Source organism: Vipera berus (assembly GCF_964194415.1).
Source record: "Vipera berus genome assembly, chromosome: 3".
Lineage (NCBI taxonomy): Eukaryota > Metazoa > Chordata > Lepidosauria > Squamata > Viperidae > Vipera > Vipera berus.
Genome location: NC_138204.1, coordinates 203,764,811 through 203,788,183, shown reverse-complemented (window position 1 = coordinate 203,788,183; position 23,373 = coordinate 203,764,811). Strand labels below are relative to the sequence as shown.

The window sequence follows — 23,373 nt, the reverse complement described above, 5'->3', positions numbered from 1 at the left end:
AGAAGCGAAACGTCTTCAAAGAAAAACAAGAAAGTCCAGTTGCCTCCTGAAAAAGCACCTTTGGGACAATCATGACCTGGATGTCTGAGAATCTCCATAGACATTCAGGTATAGAGTCTCCTGCTTGAGCAGGGGGTTGGACTAGAAGACCTCTAAGGTCCCTTCCAACTCTGTTATTCTGTATTTTATTCTGAATGGCGACTGTTACCAACTGTCTTTCCAGGGGCATCAGCAGGTTGGGTCAAAGTCAAGATGGCAGATGCAGCTGAGCAATCGAACCCACGCCTCTTTTCATGAGCCTCCATTTTGATTTTTTTGAACCTCTTTGTGGACATCGTTCTATCTTCTCCGCACACAAAACCCACATATATTTATATTCATATAAAGCTGTATTAATTTTACATCAGAGACATTCACATTTTAAAAAATCCATACATAACACAAATAACATGAGGGAAATTTACATTAAAATTTGCATTAAAAACAATTTATGTTAACAACTGCTTGTGACAGAGTCTTTGTATATAAAAGCTTTATAAGTTAGGGAAATTTGTGAAGAAAAACAATTGCACAATTTGAATAGATTATTTTTTAAAGATAAAAAGCCACCTATCCCAATGAATGATAATATCTAACATTATGATCTTTATAAATCTAGTCTGTTTGTTAATCTGAGACAGAAATGTTTAGTATTCAAAGCCGACATGCTCCTTTAGCTGTTGATAATTTTTTTCTACACAGCTGGAATGTACTTCAATACAATTCTATTCTTTGTTTACTTTGACACTAACATTTTACTTCTTGAGATATGTATCAGAAATATCTTGAAATAAAAAATTAGAGCACGGGTGTCCAACCTTGGCAACTTTAAGGCTTGTAGACTTCAAGCACGGCTGGGGGATTCTGGGAGTTGAAGTCCACAAATCTTAAAGTTGTCCTGGTTGGACACCCCTGAGTCAGAGGATGTTTTGAGCATGAATAAAAGCCAGCTTTTTATTTACTTTGATTTTAATAAATTGCATGGCTGAGGGATTCTAAACTCTTCCTATAACAATCCTACGACTGATGGCTCCAGGCAGTGTATAGAAGAAGAGTACTAAGAAGATAGCTAAAATAATTAGGATTAGCCCAATAATGATGTATTTCTTATAATTTCTCCAGATGAGATAATACAAACACTTGAACGGATTCACAAACCAGGAGAAGGATGTGTCAGGCCGGCTAGAAAGGGAAAGAAATGAAAAAAAAAACCTTAGTAAATATGTATAAAGTGAGTATATTATCATCTCCCTCTTCAGCTGAAAATTGTGTGTGTGTGTGTGTGTGTACTAAACACACATACAAACAAAGTACACCAAAAGCCAAGCCTCATAAACAATTTATTATATAAATCATATTAAATGCTCAAATTGGTTGACAGTTTCTTCTAAACACTACCTTGCTTGTTTGATGCATCCCTTCTACTAAGTACGCTCTATTTTCTCCAAAATATTAATTAATAACATATATTGTGATTGGTATAGGGGCCTGAGTATATATCTCTTTCACACAATATTATACTGCAATGTTGCATGCACTAAATTTTGTTGCATGTACAAAATTATACCTAGAGGCTAGTTGATGGAGAGAAGAATTACACAATGAAATAATTATTCTGAACAGTGAGGAATGGAAGCTACTAGTTCAAACTTAGTTACCAACTCACTGATGATTTTTATGGTGGTAAAGCTCTTAGAATAGCCATTTCTCACATTGCACCACGATAAGGGAGGCACAGATGATGGTTTTTGATGCCCGAGTGGATTACGGTACTGATTACAGTACCAAAACTGTAAAAGCACTTCCTGTATTAGTAATACTTAACTCTTAAGCCCTATAGGTCCTCTTCTGCATGTGATTCACGAGTGGATAAATTCCATTTGAGAATATAGATTCTATCTAGGCAAACACGTTGTCAAGCACACCTCAAACATCTCTCCTGCTTTAGCTTATTTTTGGAACCCTGCAGCCAGGCTGGGAAGAAAGAGTTTCAGAATATCCGAGCAGGTGTATTTATATGGGAAATTAATAATTGTGAGTAATCATTCTTTCTCTTGCTTGCCCACCTGTTCCTACAACTCTGCTCACTTCCTAGGGTCTTTCCAAGGAATAGCTGCACAACTGAATCTATATGTAAGGCAGATGGTCAGCATTCTTGGAAAACAGCCATCTTTCTAATGTCCCGATGAGGAGATTAAATATTTATATATTATATTTATATTTATTAAACCTATATACCATAATAAATCATGGTAATGGCTTTGTTTCTCATTTATCCTGATTTAGCATTCTGTGTCCGATAAACATATTATAAAAGGTGGCACTTGGTCAAGGACAAACCTGAAGGATGGGAGGCTTCAGAATGGACATAAAGTTAGAAGTTCATTTCATCACCTATTCCAGGTATGATAAACCTGGGATAACTTGTGCCACTTACTTGGGTTTTTCCAAAGGTTCTGGTTCCTTCCGAGCTTTGCCGACTGGATTTTTTTCAGCCTCTTCGGCTGTCACTAAATGAAATTCAGCTTCCACTTTGCCCTGGATTGAAAAGGAGATGAACTTTTGGTCCAAAATATTTAAAGATCTCCTAATGAATGCTTTGATCATTAAAGAATTTTCACTGCAGCATCCCTATGATCACATGATCAAAATTTGGACACTTGGCAACTGCAAATGTCCCAGGGTCATGTGATCACCTTTTGTGACTTACGACTGCAATCGAGCCCAACATTTCTGTTGCTAAGTGAGACATTTGTTAAGTGAGTTTTGCCCCATTTTAAGACCTCCCTTGCCACAGTTGTTCAGTGAATCGCTGCAGTTATTAAGTGAGTAACACGGCTGTTAAGTGAATCTGGCTTCCCCATTGACTTTGCTTGGCAGGAGGTCACAAAAGGAGATCACATGACCTTGGGACACCGCAACCGTGATAAAATACATGCCAGTTGCCAAACATCCAAATTTTGATCTCCTGACCATGGGGATGCTGCAATAGTTGTGTGAAAAGAAGGTTGTAAGTCCCTTTTTCAGTACTGTTGTTAACTTTGAAGCATTGCTAAACAAATGGTTTTAAGTCAAGGACTGCCTGTCCTAACTTCCTCTGCCCAGCCTCGATGTGTTGCCAGCAGGTCTGGAAAAAAGCCATACTGGTGTTCTGGTGAATATTAGGAATTTTTTCTTTATTAGGCTCCCACAGAAGGATTCTGCCTCAAATCTGCCAGCAACGCTCTGAGGCCAAGAAGGAAGAAATGTATTTTGAGCCCTCTTCCCTATCCAGTTTCAGCCCTCCATAAATGATATGGGGTCTTCTGCTTCAACAGCGGGTTGGATAGAACAGGGGTCCCCAACCCACAGTCTGTGGACCGGTACTGGGCCGCAACATGCCAGCAACCGGTCCACACAAACAAGCAAAGCCACCTCTGTAGGATGCACACAAAACCACGTCCCTCCCCCGGTCTGCGGAAAAACCTCTCTCCATTGGTCCCTGGTGCCCAGAAGGTTGGGGGCGTCTGGGATAGAAGACCCCCAAGGTCCCTTCCAACTCTGTTGTTCTGTTCGGTTCTGTTTCAGTACGTGCCTGAAGATAGCTTCGAACTTTGGCAGTTCTTATACAGGTAGTCCTCAAGTTATGGCCACAACTGAGCCAACATTTCTGTTGCTAAGTGAGACTCAGTTAAGTGAGTTTTGCCCCATTGTACGACCTTTCTTGCCAGAGTTATTAAGGGAATCACTGCAGTTGTTAAGCTAGTAACACGGTTGTTAAGTGAATCTGGCTTCCCCATTGACTTTGCTGATTAGAAGGTCGCAAAAGGGGATCACCTGACCCCAGGACACTGCAACTGCCATAAATACAAGCCAGTTGCCAAGCGTCCAAATTTTGATCACATGACCACTGAGATGTTTCAATGGTCGTAAGTGTGAAAAACGATCATGTCACTTTTTCCAGTGCCATTGTAACTTCAAACGGTCACTAAATGAGCTGTTATAAGCGGAGGACGACCTGTATTTGTTGCACCATCCATGCAGATTTCAATTTTATGTTCTCTGCAGTGCATTGAGCACTCAAAACTCCTCAAAATACATTATCTGCTTACTGTGGTATTAAAAGGATGTGGTTAATAGTTTATCCGGTTATAGTGGCATTAAAAGGATGTGGTTGTGGCTTTGGGTTTATGTCTCAATGATGAGATTTCAGAAGCTAAAACAGAAAATAAATAGGACTATCAATTCTTGGAAAACGGTGCTGATCCACTATCTGCAATTTTATCTCTTTTAGGCAAAATGCTGGAATTCCCACATTCTAGCAACCTGAGGATTTGTCACCTGGCTATTGTAGTTCCTGACTTCTGATATTTCACCAGCCCAACTTAGCAACTTTAAGAGCTGTGGACTTCAACTCCCAGAATTCCCCAGCCAGTTAAAGTTGTCAAGGTTGAAAAACATTGACGTAAAGGGATAATGTTCTGTTTTTAATATCCGGCAGTTCAAACTCTTCCAATCTCTTGGAAGTCTGGCGATCCACAGAACTACACATTCCTGACCATAACATCCTATTATATCTGAATCTATGGAGATTCATTCCATACGTTGCAGGAATGTCTGCAAAAGCTCGGGACCAACCGACACAATATACATACACACTTTAAACCCCAAAATACACTAAGGCAGAAGCTTGTCCACCCCAAGGATACAACACCCAGACAGAATAAAACTGAATAATGTGATATATGCAGTACAATGCAGTGAGACATATACAGATCTGTACATTTGAGAAACAAAACAACCACTTCACAAACGCATGGCACAACATAAGAGAACGAATCCATCAGGACAAAATTCAGTAGTCCATCTGCCTTTGAAGACAGCAAAGTTCACACTTCTGGACAGAGAGGACCAATGGTTTGAAAGAGGGCTCAAAGAGGACAACTACATTAAGACTGAACAGCCCTCTCTCAACAGAGGGGGAGGGATACGACACCAACTATCTCCTGTTTAAAACACAACCCTTTCAACAATTCCAAGGAGGTTCCACACCCATTTGCACTATTCAGGTGACCCTGAGGGTACAGATAAACTTCCAAGTGGCCTCAGTGACTCTCAGAAAGAGGGCTAATGACCAGATGACTGGGAGGAATATAAATTCTTCCATTCTCCCCCATTCAGTCAGAACTGAAGAAGCGTCTTGGGTGAGAAGCGAAACGTCTTCAAGGAAAAATGAAGTCCAGTCGCCTTTTGAAAAAGCATCTACGGGACCTATTGTATCTGTTTGCAGTGAATCTGGTGGAAAATTACAGTATACTTACACAGGAAAGATGTCTTAGAAAATGACATTTTCTTTCAGGCTCTCACCGTGCCTCAGGGGCACAATGTGTCTGGATTAATTATGGCTGTGTCATCTGCTATAAATCTTTTCTTCTAATTGAAATTTAGTCAGTGCTGAGTAGAGGAGGAACAATCTCAATCAAAACACTGAAGCCAGCAGTTGCATAAAATGTCAGTGGCTGAATTAATGTAGGTTAACCCCTTAACCTCTTTTCTGAATTAAGTCTTTTTTTCCCCCCCTCAAAGTTTGCACAAGACAGTGAATTGTTACCCAATAAGCTGGCTTCAGCCACAAAGTAACTCAAAACAGTGCCAATTTAGAATATTTATGAGAATACAGTTAGTGAGATTTTAAAACAGAATGAATTGTAATCTAAATCCATCCCTCGGGATTTATCCCTGCTTTATGATAAGATTGGGCTTTCAGTTAAGACTGTCTTTTATTATTTTATCTTATCTCGTTTTATTATTTCATTTCATTATTTTATTTTATTTTATTATTTTGTCAAAACCAGTGCAATTGTATTTTTTTAAAGTTTAGAAAACATCCAAGTTGTGAAAGTCAGGTTCTCTTTTTTTTCCTAGCCTGGCTCAGAACTCAGTCACTATGTACCTGTAAAGAAATTTTTATTTATTTTTATTTATTTTTATTTATTTATTTGAATTCCATTTATATCCCGCCCTTCTCCGAAGACTCAGGGCAGCTTACAATTTAAAGCACAAATCAATGATAAGGATAAGGATGGTATAAATGAAAATTACATCGAGAACTTGCAAAAAAAAAAAGTAGTCCCGTGAAAGAGGACAATGTGATCAAGAAAATCAAAATAATCCCGTCGTGATTTTGCTTGGTACAAGTTGAGACAGGGGAAAAAGTTTGGACAGGCTTTCAAGATTTGGATATTCTAACTCAAAACAGCCCACCTGTCCTGTCTGTTTTTTTGACTGTGGCTTTTCTTGAAGGTCTGACAGCCCTCTGGCATGTTAGCACTGGCCTCTAGAATAAGTTTTGGGAAATGTTTGTTAGTCCTGGGAAGCCTTTACCTCTAGCTACCATACCAAGAGGTAGTTAGAAATCCTTGGTGCTCTTTGTATGTATGTATGTATGTATGTATGTATGTATGTATCTATCTATCTATCTATCTATCTATCTATCTATCTATCTATCTATCTATCTATCTATCTATCTATCTATCATGTGTATATGTATGGTATGTATGTTTATGGGTAGATATATACTTTCTTTTGACAGCACATGTGGGCCACTATGTTCATAGTAAAAAATAAAGGTTATCTTATCTCTTAATATGTGATGTGGAATAGGTGAGGGATGGTGGTGAGACTGGTTGGAGAAACTGCTGTAGCTACCAGTGCACCTGTAGTGTTCCAGACAAGGTGGCCCTATATCTCTACCGTACAGTATTTTATTTGTGTCTTTTAATATTTGTATACTTTTTATCTTTTTAAGATTGTAAGCCACCCAGAGTTGCCCTGTGGAAAGCTGGGCAGCCAATAAATTTTACAAACACACACACACACACACACACACAGAGAGAGAGAGAGAGAGAGAGAGAGAGACAGAGAGAGAGAGAGAGAGAGAGAGAGAGAGAGAGAGAGAGAGAGAGAGAGAGAGAGAGAGAGAATCACTATAACCAGTCTGTGGAACTAAATCCACAGCAAATGAGTGGATTGCAATCTTTGTAACACCTGGGATGATGCAGGAAGAAAGAAATTAAGGGGGGTGGGGGAGACTGAAGCCTGAAAACAGTCCAAGACCACTTGGATTCATCATGCATGAAATGCTTTCCACCCTTAAGACATTTGAACCTTAATGGGTTATTTTTGTTGTTGGTGGTGGTTTGTTTACCTACCGTGAGTTGTCCAGCTTTGCTGAAAGGCCACCAACCTCTGACCCGCTTCTGCTGAAATATGGAAATTTTGTTCTTCTCCGTTTCTGTTATCATACTTATGTCACAATGCTTGGCAGATTTGGCTGCTTGAGGAAAGCCGTTCAAGTTCATTTCAAGAGAGCCTGTGAACCACAGAATAAAATTCTACATTAATCAAACACTTAATGGGCCGCATAACTTTCCGAGATCAACTCTCTGCTCTTGGCTAAGCTCCAAGTACTTCAGAAGAGTAAAACCTATTCAACATTTCTATCGTTGTTACCAGTGTTTTTTTTTTGTAAAAGAAAAAGGTGCCGGAACTCACACATGTTATACAACCTGCCTTGCCTACCCTATAAGGTTCCATCCAAAAAAGGTGCCGGAACTCCGTTCTGAGCGTTCAATGAGAAAAAAAGCCCTGGTTGTTACAGTGATTAGAGAAGGAAAAGCTTGGATGTGTGTTTACAGAAGTCGTCTGCAAAATAAGTTAGTGTGACCTTCTCCATTCTTCATCCATTGAGAAGTTCCCAAGTTGAAATGAGATTCAGATTTCCTTCAGAAACGTGGGAAAGCAACTACCACCTGATATGAACACAACAAGGATGGATAAGCATTCCGCCCCAATATAAGGCAGCAACCTATTTTGCATCACAGTTCAGTCAAGTTGCGTCTTTAGAGCAATCCATCCATAGTGTAGCAATCTGGATTCTATGCATTAAAGAACTTTTCTAGACGGTTTTCTTTTTTTAAAAAAAAAAACCTGAACTTCTTGACTATTTACATGAATTAATCTTCACTCAGGAATAAAGTAACAATTAAAAATTAAAAGGAAAAGAAAAAGGACATTCTTTCAAGCACAATAAGGCTCACGTTTTGGAGAGGGGAGATAGATGGGTTGAAAGAGAAGTGAAGGAATCCATTTATGCCAAAGTGGAAAAATCCATTCCTCAATAAAAGTGGAGGTCTCAGACACAATCTGCCCCCCCCCTTTTTATGCTGCTCTTGCATCAGTCCCCAGGAAGATCATGACCGCTTCACACATTCATCAGGGAGATCACATTTAATGACCTGCCTAAGAGAGGAATTTAGGAGCAAAAACACTTAACGACTCTCTGCCTACTCACCTATTCAGATTAGGTGAGAAATGAAACCGCCCTGGAACCACCCTGAGAATGTCCAGACTAGAGGACATATATGGGATCCCCCTAATCAACTTGCTCAAATTGAAGAAACTACTTGGGGGCAAAGCAGCAAAACATTTCAAACCAAAAGGAAATTGTGGATGTTCCAACGCTGGAAGTTTTTAAGAAGAGATTGGACAACCGCTTGTCTGAAATGGTATAGACCGGGTTTCCTGCCTGAGCAGCGGGTTGGACTAGAAGACCTCCAAGGTCCCTTCCAACTCTTTTATTCTGTTATTCTAGAAAGAAGTCCGGTTGCCATGAGTGGCGGCGCAGTGGTTAGAATGCAGTATTGTGGGCTGACTCTGCCCACTGCCAGGAGTTCGATCTTTCCGGCTCAAGGTTGACTCAGCCTTCCATCCTTCCAAGGCTGGTGAAATGAGGACCCCAGATTGTTGGAGACCATGTGCTGACTCTGTAAAGTGCTTAGAGAGGGCTACACAGCACTGTGAAGCAGTATATAAGTCTAAGTGCTGTTGCTATTGATAAGTCTGAGTGCTTGTTGCTATTGCTCAGAGACAGGAATGTTTCCTTCAACTCAGAAAGGAAGGGAGAGCAATGGTTCCTTCCCATTACTGACAAAGGAAAAAAGGCTGGCAGGTGGAAGTGGTGGGGCTTTGAAGAGTGTACGGGGTTTCCTGAGAAAATTCCACTTCTGGAATATCACCCAGGTCCTGTTGGAGAGGAGGAGATGTGTAATTGTGGTGCCCATTCAGTGCCCCAGCCCTTCTTACCCAGAAAGTCATCAGAAGACAGTCGTTCAAAGTCCCACACTTGGAGGAGCAGTACTGGAGGCATTTTGCGTTCTGTCTTTTCCAAGGAAAATATGCTCTCCCTCTTGCAGACAACCATTTGTTTTTCAGGTGGGAGATAGCGGAATGGAAACACAAAGCGCCAGTTGAAATTCCCTTCTCCCGTCAAGGAGTTGTAATGGACATCTGTCTCCTGTCCATCCTCTTCGAGGCCTTTCAACCATCTGTGATGAGTGTGGGGAGAATGACAAAGTGAAATGGGAATTTGCGATCCACAAAGTAGTCAGATCATTGGCATCAAAACCAAGTGTCTTAGGACGCTTTGATGGGGTAAAAGCTGACACGAACGCAGGACTTTTGTTCTTCAAGCTCTCTGCTGGCTTCCTGTCAGCTTCCAAGTACAATTCAAAATGCTGTTTTTGATCTTGGAAATCCTACTTGACTCGGCATCTTCAACAGATTCTGATCAAGTTAAGACTCCTCTGAACACACAAATTTCCACTTTGGGGATGTTCCTAGGAATCAGTTGATGACTTCTATCTTGTATTTGGCTTGTGCATCAATAGATTCTTTCCTGAACTGAAATAGCCTAGAGCATGGGTAGGCAACCTCGGCTCTTTTATGACTCATGGGCTGGCTCAGGAATTCTGGGAGTTGAAGTCCATGAGTCATAAAAGAGCCGAGGTTGCCTACCCCTGGCCTAGAGCTTCCCAACCTTGACAACTTTAAGATATGTGAACTTCAACTTCCAGAGTTCTCTTCTGGTCTAGCCATAGAGGTTCCTAATAGTATTGCACAGTAGCCAGAGTTTTGATCTTGACCTAAGAAAGGACCGAGGGATATCTGCAAGGGCAGGGGAGCTAGAGAGTACATGCCAAGAAAGTCAAGATGGCAGCCATAACTATTCAATCAAACCCTGACCTTTTTTTACACACCTTGATACTCCGTGGATGTTCCCCAAAGGACCTAACTTTGCTCCCAAAATCTATACAGTAGGCATACCAGGGAGACTGTTTGCAAGAGTTTGTTGGAATTGAGCAAATAATAACTTCCAATAAATAAACAAACAGCCAAATACGTTACTAACATTTTGTGCCCAATACACAGAAGAGATCTTACAAATGCCAGATTCAGTGACACCTTCAGCTTTTCTGGAAGGAAAATTGTCTATACCCATGGCCATATTATAGGGATGCGGTGGCTCAGTGGGTTAGGACACTGAGTTTGTCGATCAGAAGGTCGGCAGTTTGGCGGGTCGAATCCCGAGTGCCACGTAACAGAGTGAGCGCCTGTTACTCGTCCCAGCTTCTGCCAACCTAGCAGTTTGAAAGCATGTAAAAATGCAAGGAGAAAAATAGGGACCACTACGGTGGGAAGGTAACAGCGTTCCGTGCGCCTTTGGCGTCTAGTCATGCTGGCCACATGACCACGGAGACGTCCTCAGACAAGCGCTGGCTCTTCGGCTTTGAAACGGAGATGAGCACCGGCCCCCTAGAGTTGGAAACAACTAGCACGCATGTGCGGGGGAACCTTTACCTTTTACTTTATGGCTATATTACTTAACATTGTCTGTGCCCCTGTTACTTACCATTTTAAAAACATAAATCAATGATAAACTAGAATTGAGAGAGCCAAGAGAAAGAGAAACAGTTACTCAGCCCTGGGACAGTAGGAAATGTGAGGAAGAGACTCAGAACAGTTCCTTTTTTGACAGTGTTGTCTTTACAAAGGGGCAGTGAAGATTTTGCATAGATTTTCAAAGGTTTGCTCCTATGTGCTTCAACAATAAAGCAGTATTTCTGGAATCCTCAAAGGGCTACCAGATTTCATAATCATTTAAAGTGACTTTTAATTGTGCTTTTTAATGGGTTAGGGTTCACTCGGTTGACTTTGAAACTTCAGGCGCAGACATTTTTAAAAATCCAGAAAGAAAGCAATGGAAAAACCACTTCCATAGATTTGCAAAAGAAAACAAACAGTATCTGCATAGAGGTAAGCAAAATTCAAAGGAAGCTACCTTTTAACTTGTTTATAAATGTTGGGTGATAGAATTATACAAAAGTGCAAACTGATTAAATTATCTGCAACTGCAACTACATTCTGAGTCTACATATGAATTCTCAATTACTTTTGAATTTTAGTCCTAACCCTTATCAGTTCTATGCCTTTTGAATTCTAAGTGGAAGCTGAATTTCCAGAGTTATTGCTGTAAAACATCTCATTGCCATGCTATAAAATGCCATGTTCCCAGCAAACTTGGCAGGGACTCCAGACTGATGAATGGCTTTGATCAAAAATTAATTTCCCCCATGCTAAATAATTGATGTGATCTGCAAGCCACATACCCCAAAAGGGTATAAGCAGACATACCCTTTTACATAGATGTCGCTTGATTTTTGTCCTGTGAAGATATTTTCATCCTCCAGAATGACATCTTCAGTATTCCAGATTATTACTCTTAGTTCGTAACTGAGGAGGAGGGAGAGAAAATAAATTGGGAAAAGTCACAAGTTAATGGAATATAAAGTCACTCAGGAAGAATGGTAATTTACAATCCCTCACTCTGGTCATATTGTTGATCAGGATTCTGATAATTCTGATGATTGGTTAAAAGATTCTTACATTGAAATGAGAGAGATAACATTCAAGTCTTCACAGGCCTTTGGGGTTGGGGAAAGTTGTGGCCATCTGGCTTTCATGGCCAAGGCCGGACTAGAGGTCACAGTCTCCCAATTTCTAGCCTGGTGCCTTAAGGCTTAAACCACTAGTGTCTAGACCAGGGGTGTCAAACTCAATTTCATTGAGGGCCACATCAGCATTGCAGTTGCCCTCAAGGGGCCAGGTGGGTATGGCCAGGGTGGGCGTGGCCTACTGGGTGGGCGTGGCTAGAGTGCGTATGTCCTACTGGGTGGGCATAGCCAGCTCTATATTGTTCGCATCAAGGGTGCCTATGGGGGCCTGGGCAGGAGTGGGACAGATCTGAGGGTCTCTGGCAGAAGGAGGGTCTCTGGGCTAGGGCCAAGGCAGTGGGGGCCGTTCCCTCACTGTTTCCAGGATGGCTTCGCGGGCCGCATGAAACCACTTCACGGGCCGGATCTGGCCCCCGGGCCTTGTGTTTGACATGTCTGGTCTAGACCAAACTGGCTCTCTATTTATTGAACACGCTATATCCCGTGCTTAAATTCACTACAACATAGCTTCTATGAACTAAAGGCTAGACCGAAGTATACAATAATTTTGCATTATTAAATACTGTATAGATCCTGCTTCTTAAAAAGACCAAATTTAAATGAAAACCTTTGGTGCAAATTACATGCTATGAAGATTTTTTTAAAAAAAATATGACTTAATTAACTTCATTCATAGAGAGCTGTGTATGTTTTTAAAAACCAAATCAATGTTAAAACTAAGCAAAGTTGATATATATTTTTATAAAATTATCTCACTCCCTAATTAATCATTTTCCCAAGCTCCTCTCAAAACTTTTTAAATGAGGTCTGAATTTTCTTTGGATGTTATGTCTGGTTGCTATTCATCACATGCTCCTTCTGAACAGTCAATTTGATAATGGCACTTGTTATCTGAAATTATATTAAATAAGCATTGCCAAATTTCTTCAGGTTGCAACACCTAAGCTGATACGTTTGCATATTTATAATAGTAAAAAAGGGCCAATAAACAAATAAGCAAAGTTCTTTTCAGAAAGCCTTAACTCTAACTTAGATAGCAGCAAATTGGTTTTAATAATTCTGGCGACAACACAATAGAAAATAATATAGCTAAAAACAGATGATAGTTTGCTACTAGTGTAAAAACAAACTTGAAATAGGGATCAATGCTCATGATGCAGAAAAATATTTGTTGATCTGGGAAGCATTTCTGCCAAGCTAAAAACCTGCAATGGTTATTTTACTAGAAAGAGCAGGAACTCCTCTTAACAATACAGGAGTTCTTCAAGGAATTCTGCTAGACGAAACAATGTCAGTTAAGGACAGCAAGCGCAAATGAGGGTTAGAAAATGGCGGACACTTTTAAAGTGAAAAGGACATTCAGATCCCTGTCAAAAAAAACCTGGAATTTCTTGCTGGCTAAGGAGCTATTTAACTAACCTTGTCTGCTCTTTAAAATTACAAAGGTTGATTTGTACTTGAACAGGAAAGCAAATTTCAGGGTTTGGAAGCAAAAAGGAAAATCCTCTAAAGTAGTCGTGGCAAACTCTCTTCATTTTGTGTCACAAAAAATAGATGGATATGCTACTATAATAGCAAGGGGACCAGCTCAGCTTGAGGGATTTTTTCCCCCCAACAGGAATTGCTGCCTTATGAAAGATGCAGGACATTAGCAAATGTCTACTTGAAGCTGAAGAAGAAATGCATGTATCATAAATTACCCTTTGGGTTTTCTAGGTGAAATATCAACAGGAGGGCCGGGAAGAGGCATATCTTTAGGAAATATATCCACCCACATCTGCACACGGCCCTTTAGAAGAGAAAACACAACACAGGAAATAAGATTCTAAACTAGCCAAGAAATAATATCATTCCATTCAACTTGTCTCCCCTTCGCACAAGACCTGGGAAGAATTGCCTTGTATATCCTCTCTGCAGTCTCAAAGCTGATTGCCCTGAATCTATGGCACTTCCCTTATTTTATGAGTCTCTTGATCTAATTTCAAAAGCAGCCTTGCAAGTGACTGAGAAGAGGGATCCAGAAAGAGAATAGAAGAAGGAAAAGGGGATTTGACAGAGGAAAGGAAAAAAAAGATGCCAGAAAGAGGACGCATGGTCTTCACTCTGGCCCTGTCTCTTTCTGCTTCAATCATTAACCATCATTAACACACGATTCTGACAGCTATCTCTGAAGGAATGCAGCTGTTGATTGAGAAAGGTTTGCTCAGACTTCCTCTACTGAATCATATTCTCTTCAAATCATGGAAGTACACTTCAAATTCCAACTCCATTACACTTTTAACTAACAACATTAAGATGTTGGATTCTTGTGTTTTCTGAACTCGAAATGACTTTCCTGCAGATGTTTCATTACCAAGCTAGGTAACATCATCAGTGCATAGGAGAGTGAAGTAATATACAGTATATATATACTAGCTAGTAAATAATAATAATAATAATAATAATAATAATAATAATAATAATAATAATAATAATAATAATAATAATAATAATAATAATAATAATAATAATAATAATAATAATAATAATAATAAAGTTGGGAGGGACCTTGGAGGTCATCTAGTCTAACCCCCTGCTCAGGCAGGAAACCCCGATACCATTTCAGGCAAATGGCTGTCCAGTCTCTTCTTAAAGACTTCCAGTGTTGGAGCATTCACTGCTTCTGGAGGCAGGATGTTCCACTGGTTAATTGTTCTAACAGTCAGGAAGTTTCTCCTTAGTTCTAGGTTGCTTCTCTCCTTGACTAGTTTCCATCCGTTGCTTCTTGCCCTGCCTTCAGATGCTTTGGAGAATAGCTTGACTCCCTCTTCTTTCTGGCAACCCCTGAGATATTGGAACACGGCTATCATGTCCCCCCTTGTCCTTCTCTTCATTTTATATATAAAATGTATGCTAGCTTGCCTTGCAGGTCTTAGTATATAATTTTCACATTGTTGGATTTTTGCTTCTATTGCTTCTTTCCTGGTGCAGTTTCCTGCTTATCTGGATGTTTGCTATGAAGAAGAATATGCTCCAAACTGCTTTTTTCCCCCTTGATTTGGGGTTGTATCTTAGAAATGATATGTAGATGGGGTTTATCTCTGTGTATCTGTTGATGGCTGATTTGTCAGAATTCCAAATTCCTAAGAATACCCTACCATTTTTGGATTTGGCTTGACCTTAAATGTTAACCCTTTTCCTAGTTGTAGTTGTGATTTAATTTATCTAGGTGTTGAGAGATTAAGGATTTTTCATTATTTTTTCTGACTACCGGGTGACATTCATGGATGCATTCTGCAAATCTTCTATTTACCTAATAACAAAACATCAGCAGGAAAATAACCAAACTCAGAAACCAACAGTTCAATCCTGAGTTACATATATTGTCTACTATCGAAAGTAATATAATAAGCAAAGCTTACTTTTTGCCATCTATCAAAGATGTAGCAACATTTACCTGTTCCATGCCAGGCTTATCTTTGTGATAAAGAGGTCTTGTCTCAATATGGTCAGGCACCAACTTACATCCAACCTCTGGAATTTCATTCCAGGAACGCAAAACTTTCAAAGCAAGGTGTTCATATGATTCCACTGATTCCCCCTCTGAACAAGGAAGAATAGTATAAAAATGAACAGACAGGCCTGAGTTAGAAGGTTAATGTACTGATTAATATCATTGCATCAATTAACACAGTGAGTAATTACAATCTCTTACAATGAAGGAGGTCTCAACTGGTGGAAGCTTGGAATCTAAGCAGAGTTTGGCCTTCTGAAGATGCTATATTAATGCGGTATATAAAAAAAGCAATGTTCCTATTTGAGTTAAATTGAAGATATTGCCTACAAGGAACTTTACCAAATATTAAGTAAAAGAACAAAAAACTGGGATACCAGCATGAGTGAGCAGCTTGGTCCTTACCTTTAAAACAATCAGATAAGTCAGATTTAATTTGACCCACATTAAATTCCACCTTTACTCTGGAAAGTATCTCTAAGTTTATTCCATCCCTTACTCTGGAAAGTAATATCTTTCCAGTAAGACTGGAAAATGCATGATTTTCCTTATGAAAAAAATGGTGCATATGCCTGCATGCATTTTTAGTTTAACACGACTCCTGGTTTCTTCACTGCAATGTCCATATGGCTTTTCAGATCTGCAGGATGATGCTAATTTACCACAGGCTCCCACAGGTTTTCAATTTCTCATTCACAATCCTGGGATTGCTGAAGGTCCTTGACAAAAGTTCCAGCCCAGTCTGACTCTGCCTAGCCTTTTAAATCAACCACCATTGCTTAGATCTGCAAGCTAATTGGCAATAAGTTATTATTAATAAACGGTACTAATGAAAATAATAATGCACCACCCAATATTTTTAGATAGTGGCAAAAACACTGTTCCACTTGGGATATACTCTGAGTATTGTTGATGTGGGTAATAATTACGACTGTGCCAACGTAGTTACCATTTTCATCTCCTTGAAAGACAGTCTGTCCGGTAAAGATCTTGTTCCCTATTTGTATCTTTCCAGGTTGCATGATTGGCCCATTCAGTTTGTTATCTTTGCATAACCTGCTCAAGATTTCAGTTGGTTTGAGTGCGTCTCTCCAAGCATTGTATCCTTCACTAAAATTTCAAGGAGAGGAGAGGATTATAGAGAGAGAAGAAGCTGAGAAAGAAGCTCATTTCAAAGCGTGTGTCAAAATTAGCTCTGCCACACTGTACAAAACTTACACAAACATTTACACCCTCAGCAACCTCTAGTTTCCTCTAGAAGTTTTTGAACCTGCATAATTTCCATATCCATCAGTTACTTCCTAGACTGAATGATCTAGAGGGACCTTACATTTCATATTGGCTTTGTAATCCACAAGTAGCTCTGTGCCTGCTGTAGAAGCGGTTTTCTAGGTCAATTTTAGTTTCTCCAATGAGGTCATCTGAACCAATCAAATCATGGTCATAGATCAGGACCGAAAGTAAGGATTCTTTAGGGAAAGTTGCCTGAATTTCAAATGACCTAATGCAAAAAGATTTTAAAAAATAATGTCAGATTCAATAACCATTGGACTGCAATCCTGAGCATACTTAAGAACAAGACTCACTAAAATCAAGACAGGTCGTTAGTGATGTAGAGTGGAGATGACGTTACCATATTAGCTAACAGTGTACGTCCATGTGAAGAATTATATTAGATGTGGTTTTCCCAAGTTATCCTACAGAGAGGGAAAAAAAGTTTGTTTTAATGGAGGCTGATGGACATTCAGATGGGAAGAATGCACTGGAAAGCAGCCTCTAGAAAAGATGGAGGAAAAAAATAATTGCATTCAAAGTTTCCATTTATGATGGGCTTCATTTACGTTACAGTTACAGTTACAGTTACAGGGACGCGGTGGCTCAGTGGGTTAGGATGCTGAGCTTGTCGATCAGAAGGTCTGCAGTTTGGCGGGTCGAATCCTGAGTGCCGCGTAACAGAGTGAGCGCCTGTTACTCATCCCAGCTTCTGCCAACCTAGCAGTTCGAAAGCACGTAAAAATGCAAGTAGAAAAATAGGGACCACTACGGTGGGAAGGTAACAGCATTCCATGAGCCTTTGGCATCTAGTCATGCCGGCCACATGACCACGGAGACGTCCTCAGACAAGCGCTGGCTCTTCGGCTTTGAAACGGAGATGAGCACCGGCCCCTAGAGTCGGAAACGACTACCGCGCATGTGCGGGGGAACCTTTACCTTTTACCTTTTCATTTACGTTAGTTCAATTTTTCTTGGAAAAGCCTAGCTGGTATCGCCACAAAGGGATAACTAATCAACAACACAAAAGAACCGGATAGTATCATTCAAGGAAAATATAAGAAAGAAGAAGCAACAAATTAAGCAAGGTAACCAGATGAAAATTAACAGGTGGAACTCTTGAAGCTTAGTCACACCGGTTGGCAAAGTAATTATAGACATCTCTATTTTTAGCACAGACAGCAATAAAATCTCTGAGTTTTCTTTATGGACACATTCAGGGCTTTTTTTTCTCATAGAATGCTCAGAACGGAGTTCCGGCACCTTTTTTGGATGGAACCTTGTAGGGTAGGCAAGGCAGGTTGTATGACACGTGTGAGTTCCGGCACCTTTTTCTTTTACAAAAAAAGCACTGGACACATTCATGTAGTTTTCTTGATGATAGTTATCTTCCTCTGGGATTTATTTATTTTTTTACTTCCCAGTCTAGGCTACAGTTTTGGGATCCCCCAGCAGTCTTCCATTCAAAGATCTGGCCTGATTCCTGTACCAAATCTAGACCACCTTAGTCAGGTGCTTTTACCTGCTGAGGTTGACTATACATGGCTTAATACTCTGCAGAAGTCTACACTTTAAATAAAGGGAATCCGTATGTTTGTGGAAATGCCCATGTCCTGCGCCCAGAACTGAACCCCCAGAAAACTAGGGAATTCAAGGGAATACAATCCCACTCACTATGATGGCTACCAGGTTGGCAAAGACTACAAAGACCAAAGAACATTGTTTGGAAGCTTAGTGACAATATTTACAATGCTGGCTTTAAATATGGTCTCATAACATCCATTTTCCTTCTTTGGGCTCTCTTTTCCAAAGTGTTTGTTCACCTAAACCGGACATGTCAAACACAAGGCCCGGGGACCGGATCCGGCCCGCGAAGTGGTTTCATGTGGCCTGCGAAGCCATCCTGGAAACAGTGAGGAAATGGCTCCCACTGCCTTGGCCCTGGCCCAGAGACCCTCCTTCTGCCAGAGACCCTCAGATCTGTCCCACTCCTGCCCAGGCCCCCATAGGCACCCTTGATGCGAACGATGTAGAGCTGGCCATGCCCACCCAGTAGGCCACACGCACTCCAGCCACGCCCACCCAGTAGGCCACGCCCACCCTGGCCATACCCACCCGGCCCCCTGAGGGCAACCGCAATACTGATGTGGCCCTCAATGAAATTGAGTTTGACACCCCTGACCTAAACATTTCTTGTGAGGACTGACTCTTATTAAACAAAGTTGTTTGGAATTTATTCAAGGTGGGGTCAAGTTCTTCCTGGACAATTATTACCTTTCAGCCTCTAAATTAAACTTTACAAATTTGAAAAAGATTATGAAGTGTGGCAGGCATTCAACTTTTTAAAAAAATATATTTCATTGTTTTTTTTCAATAACAATCTTTAGTGCTTAGTAAACAGTGTGTTGTCTGGGTTCGTATATTTGAAAAAACAATCAATAATAACTAATTTCTATAATTCCATGATCAATATATTAATTAATAGTATGTTTCCTTGATCTTCCCTTCTTCCAATGGTATTCTCCTTTGTCAACATTAGATAAATATAATATTTTCAATACATACAAAGTTGGATATAAACATTTTTTGTGTTTGTACAGATAACAATGACATCCACATATAACATCTTTTCTAGTTAATTTATGTTCAATTGTATTTGTAAAAGTCATCTTGTTAAGTCACTACGTGTCCTGTTTTCAAAATTCTTATTTAAACTTGATTTCCCCTCAGTATTCAAACCGTTCTTATCAGTCATAGTTTTCTCAAAATTAATTACCTAAGTATCCAAACTTTTCATTTACATGCCCCTTCCCAATATTTTCATATTTCATATATTATAAAGATACCATACTACTTATATGTCTTATACCTATAACATCCACATATAACATCTTTTCTAAGCGGCTTATATTTCAACTATAATTGTAAAAGTCATCTTGTTGAGTCACTATATGTCCTGTTTTTAAAAATCTTATTTAAGCTTACTTTCCCCTCGGTATTCAAATCCTTCTTCTCAGTCATAATTCTCTTAAATTTAATTACCTTTAAATGTCTAAACTTTCCATTCACATACCTCACCCCAGTATTTTAACATTTTATATATTATAAAAAATACTATACTACTTATATATCTTATCCCTCTTACTATAGGGCCCCTTTATATCCAAAATTATCTCTTCTTTTAACCATATTCAAACAAATGTTTCATCATGTAGTACTCCATCTGGTAAGTCAAATCAGATCTCTTAAGTCTAACTCTAGCCTTCTTCTTTTGCCAAATAGCTTTCCAAGTTAATATATTCCACTCGCCAGGAAGTTCCTGTATTTTTGTAGGTGTTCCTGGGAGTGTAAAGGATAGGTTGAGTAGGATGTACGCTTTTTGTCTCCCAGACTCTGATGATTTTCCTGGCAGCTCTATAATCCATTTTGTTAAATCTTCTTTCTTATCGAATTTGTTTTGAAGTCTTGTTGGATAAAATATTTTTTCCATTTTCATTGTTGTAGTAAAATCTTGTAGATTTTTTTCTGTTTGTGTTAAGTTATAGTTCTCTTCATTTGTAGCTTCCCTATTTAAGTCACTTTTTTCTAGTTTGTGTTCTGTTATCTGATTTGTTTGTTCATTCTTTATCGTCATTTTCTGAGAGTTTTTTAATTCTAAGTTTAGGTTGAAGATGTGCTCATTTATGCCATCAAAGTTGTTTTTGATCTCATTGTGGTTCGAAACTATTGTCATTTGAATCTGTTGTAGCATTGCGTACATTTCTTCCTGAAAAGTACTTGTCTCATCTTGGAGTATTATTCCTGCAGATCTCTGATGTTCCAGGCTAAATCTTTCAGAAGGGAATATTTGGTGTGGTTTCCTGTCTCTTTTAGATAAATATGCAATTTCCATTTCGTCTCCCCCCTCCAAATAATCTTTCACCAATTTCATAGTCTCTGTAGTTAGCCTTATCGAGCCAGCCAATCTCAAAATCCAACCACCAAATCTTATATAGTTTTTATCTTTATATATAGTTTTTTAATCCAATGAGTTTCCAGTTGTCAAGGTATCAGTGAAAGCAGTATTTTATAACAATTCTTCTATTCAGGGGTCAGTTATCAACCAGTCAGAACTGTAATCCAGAGTGTTTAGCCACCTTGAAGCCTTCTAGTAAGTTGCCCCCCTGGAAGATTAGCCAGAAGTCAATTTTTTTCTTTTTCTGCAAACAATTCTTGAGCTTAGACAACAGTTAAAGCTTTCTTTTTCTGCATACATTTTTTAAGCTTATAAATTGCCCAGTATATTTTCTTTCTTTGTTCTCAGCTGTTTTCTATTTGGCTGAAGATTATTAAAGTTCAAGGGACCAGGTTATTCTTTATTTCTGGGCGTTTTGCCAGTTTCTGAGTCAGTTACTGTTACTCTGAGTTACTCTGATTCTCCACTAGATGTCAGTAGTTATTTATTTTCCAACTTTTAAAAAAATGTTTTATTTTTTTATAAATTCATTAACACTCTTTAGGGTGTAAAGTCTTAACGGTTTTCTTAATTTTCAGATTTATCCAGACTATAATGTTATTCCCCTTCATGGATTACTGCCTTGTCGTGGCGAAGGGGCTTGCGTAATTCAATGAAGCTATGAGCTATGCCGTGCAGGGCCACCCAAGACGGACAGGTCATAGCAGAGAGTTCTGACAAAACGTGATCCACTGGAGAAGGAAATGGCAAACCACTCCAGTATCTTTGCCATGAAAACCCTATGGACAGTACCAAAAGGCAAAACGATATGACGCTGGAAGATGAGCCCCTCAGGTCGGAAGGTGTCCAATATGCTACTGGGGAAGAGCAGAGGGCTAGTACTAGTAGCGCCAGAAAGAATGAAGCGACTGGGCCAAAGCCGAAAGGACGCTCAGCTGTGGATATGTCTGGTGGTGAAAGGAAAGTCCGATGCTGTAAAGATTTTTTCTCCATAGGAACCTGGAATGTAAGATCCATGAATCAAGGAAAACTGGACGTGGTCAAACAAGAGATGACAAGACTGAACATCGACATCTTAGGTATCAGCGAACTAAAATGGACAGGAATGGGTGAATTTAATTCAGATGACCATCAGGTATACTACTGTGGGCAAGAATCCTTCAGAAGAAATGGAGTAGCCTTCATAGTCAATAAAAGAGTAGGAAAAGCAATACTGGGATACAATCCTCAAAATGACAGAATGATCTCAGTTCGAATCCAAGGCAAACCATTCAATATCACAGTAGTCCAGGTCTATGCCCCAACCACCAGTGCTGAAGAGGATGAAATTGACCAGTTCTATGAAGCACTACAGCACCTTATAGAACTAACACCAAAAAATGATGTTCTTATCATCATGGGGGATTGGAATGCTAAAGTAGGAAGCCAAAAGATAACTGGAATAACAGGCAAGTTTGGCCTTGGAGTGCAAAATGAAGCAGGGCACAGGCTGATAGAATTCTGTCAAGAGAATACGATGGTCATAGCAAACACTCTTTTCCAACAACCCAAGAGACGGCTCTACACATGGACATCACCAGATGGTCAACACAGAAATCAGATTGACTATATGCTCTGCAGCCAAAGATGGAGAAGCTCTATACAGTCAGTAAAAACAAGACCAGGAGCTGACTGTGGCTCAGACCATGAGCTTCTCCTTGCAAAGTTTAGGCTTAAACTGAAGAAAGTAGGGAAAAGCACTAGGCCGCTCAGGTATGAATTAAATCATATCCCTGTTGAATATACAGTAGAGGTGACAAATAGATTTAAGGAATTAGATCTGATAGACAGAGTGACTGAAGAACTATGGACAGAGATTCGCGACATTGTACAACAGGTAGCAACCAAAACCATCCCAAAGAAAAAGAAATGCAAGAAAGCAAAATGGCTGTCTGAGGAAGCTTTGCAAATAGCTGAGGAAAGGAGGGAAGCGAAAGGCAAGGGAGAAAAAGAAAGATACACCCAATTGAATGCAGAATTCCAGAGAATAGCTAGAAGAGATAAGAATGCCTTCTTAAATGAACAGTGCAAAGAAATAGAAGAAAATAATAGAATAGGGAGGACCAGAGATCTTTTCAAGAAAATTGGAGAAATGAAGGGAATGTTTAATGCAAAAATGGGCATGATAAAGGACCAAAATGGCAGGGACCTAACAGAGGCAGAAGAGATTAAGAAGAGGTGGCAAAATTACACAGAAGAACTATACAAGAATGAGCTTAACGTCCCTGATAATCACAATGAAGTGGTCACTGACCTCGAGCCAGACATCCTAGAATGTGAAGTGAAGTGGGCCTTAGAAAAGCTGAGCAACAACAAAGCTAGTGGAAGTGACAGTATTCCAGCTGAGCTATTCAAAATCTTAAAAGACAATGCAGTAAAAGTGCTACACTCAATTTGCCAGCAAATTTGGAAAACTCAACAATGGCCACAGGATTGGAAAAGATCAGTTTACATTCCAATTCCAAAGAAAGGCAGTGCCAAAGAATGTTCAAACTATCGCACCATTGCACTCATTTCTCATGCTAGTAAAGTCATGCTTAAAATCCTACAAGCTAGACTTCAGCAGTATGTGGATCGAGAACTACCAGAAGTGCAGGCAGGATTTCGAATAGGCAGAGGAACTAGAGATCAAATTGCCAACATACGCTGGATCATGGAGAAAGCTAGGGAGTTCCAGAAAAACATCTACTTCTGCTTCATTGACTATGCTAAAGCCTTTGATTGTGTGGATCATAACAAACTGT

At 39.7% G+C, this 23,373-nt stretch overlaps 1 protein-coding gene across 3 annotated transcripts in view; it reads right to left on the bottom strand.

The window, feature by feature from the left end:
- Positions 1-370: 370 nt before the first annotated feature.
- Positions 371-23,373, bottom strand: part of FER1L6 (fer-1 like family member 6) — a 101,212-nt gene continuing 78,209 nt past the window's right edge. For all 3 annotated transcript variants that reach the window (XM_081324885.1, XM_081324887.1, XM_081324886.1), the window contains 9 exons: positions 16,694-16,864; positions 16,313-16,473; positions 15,307-15,452; positions 13,571-13,659; positions 11,551-11,649; positions 9,163-9,404; positions 7,230-7,390; positions 2,477-2,577; positions 371-1,221 (listed from right to left, as the gene is read on the bottom strand). In XM_081324885.1, coding sequence (XP_081181011.1) covers positions 1,035-1,221; positions 2,477-2,577; positions 7,230-7,390; positions 9,163-9,404; positions 11,551-11,649; positions 13,571-13,659; positions 15,307-15,452; positions 16,313-16,473; positions 16,694-16,864 — 1,357 coding nt within the window. In that variant the 3' untranslated portion in view covers positions 371-1,034. The remainder of the gene's footprint in view (positions 1,222-2,476; positions 2,578-7,229; positions 7,391-9,162; positions 9,405-11,550; positions 11,650-13,570; positions 13,660-15,306; positions 15,453-16,312; positions 16,474-16,693; positions 16,865-23,373) is intronic.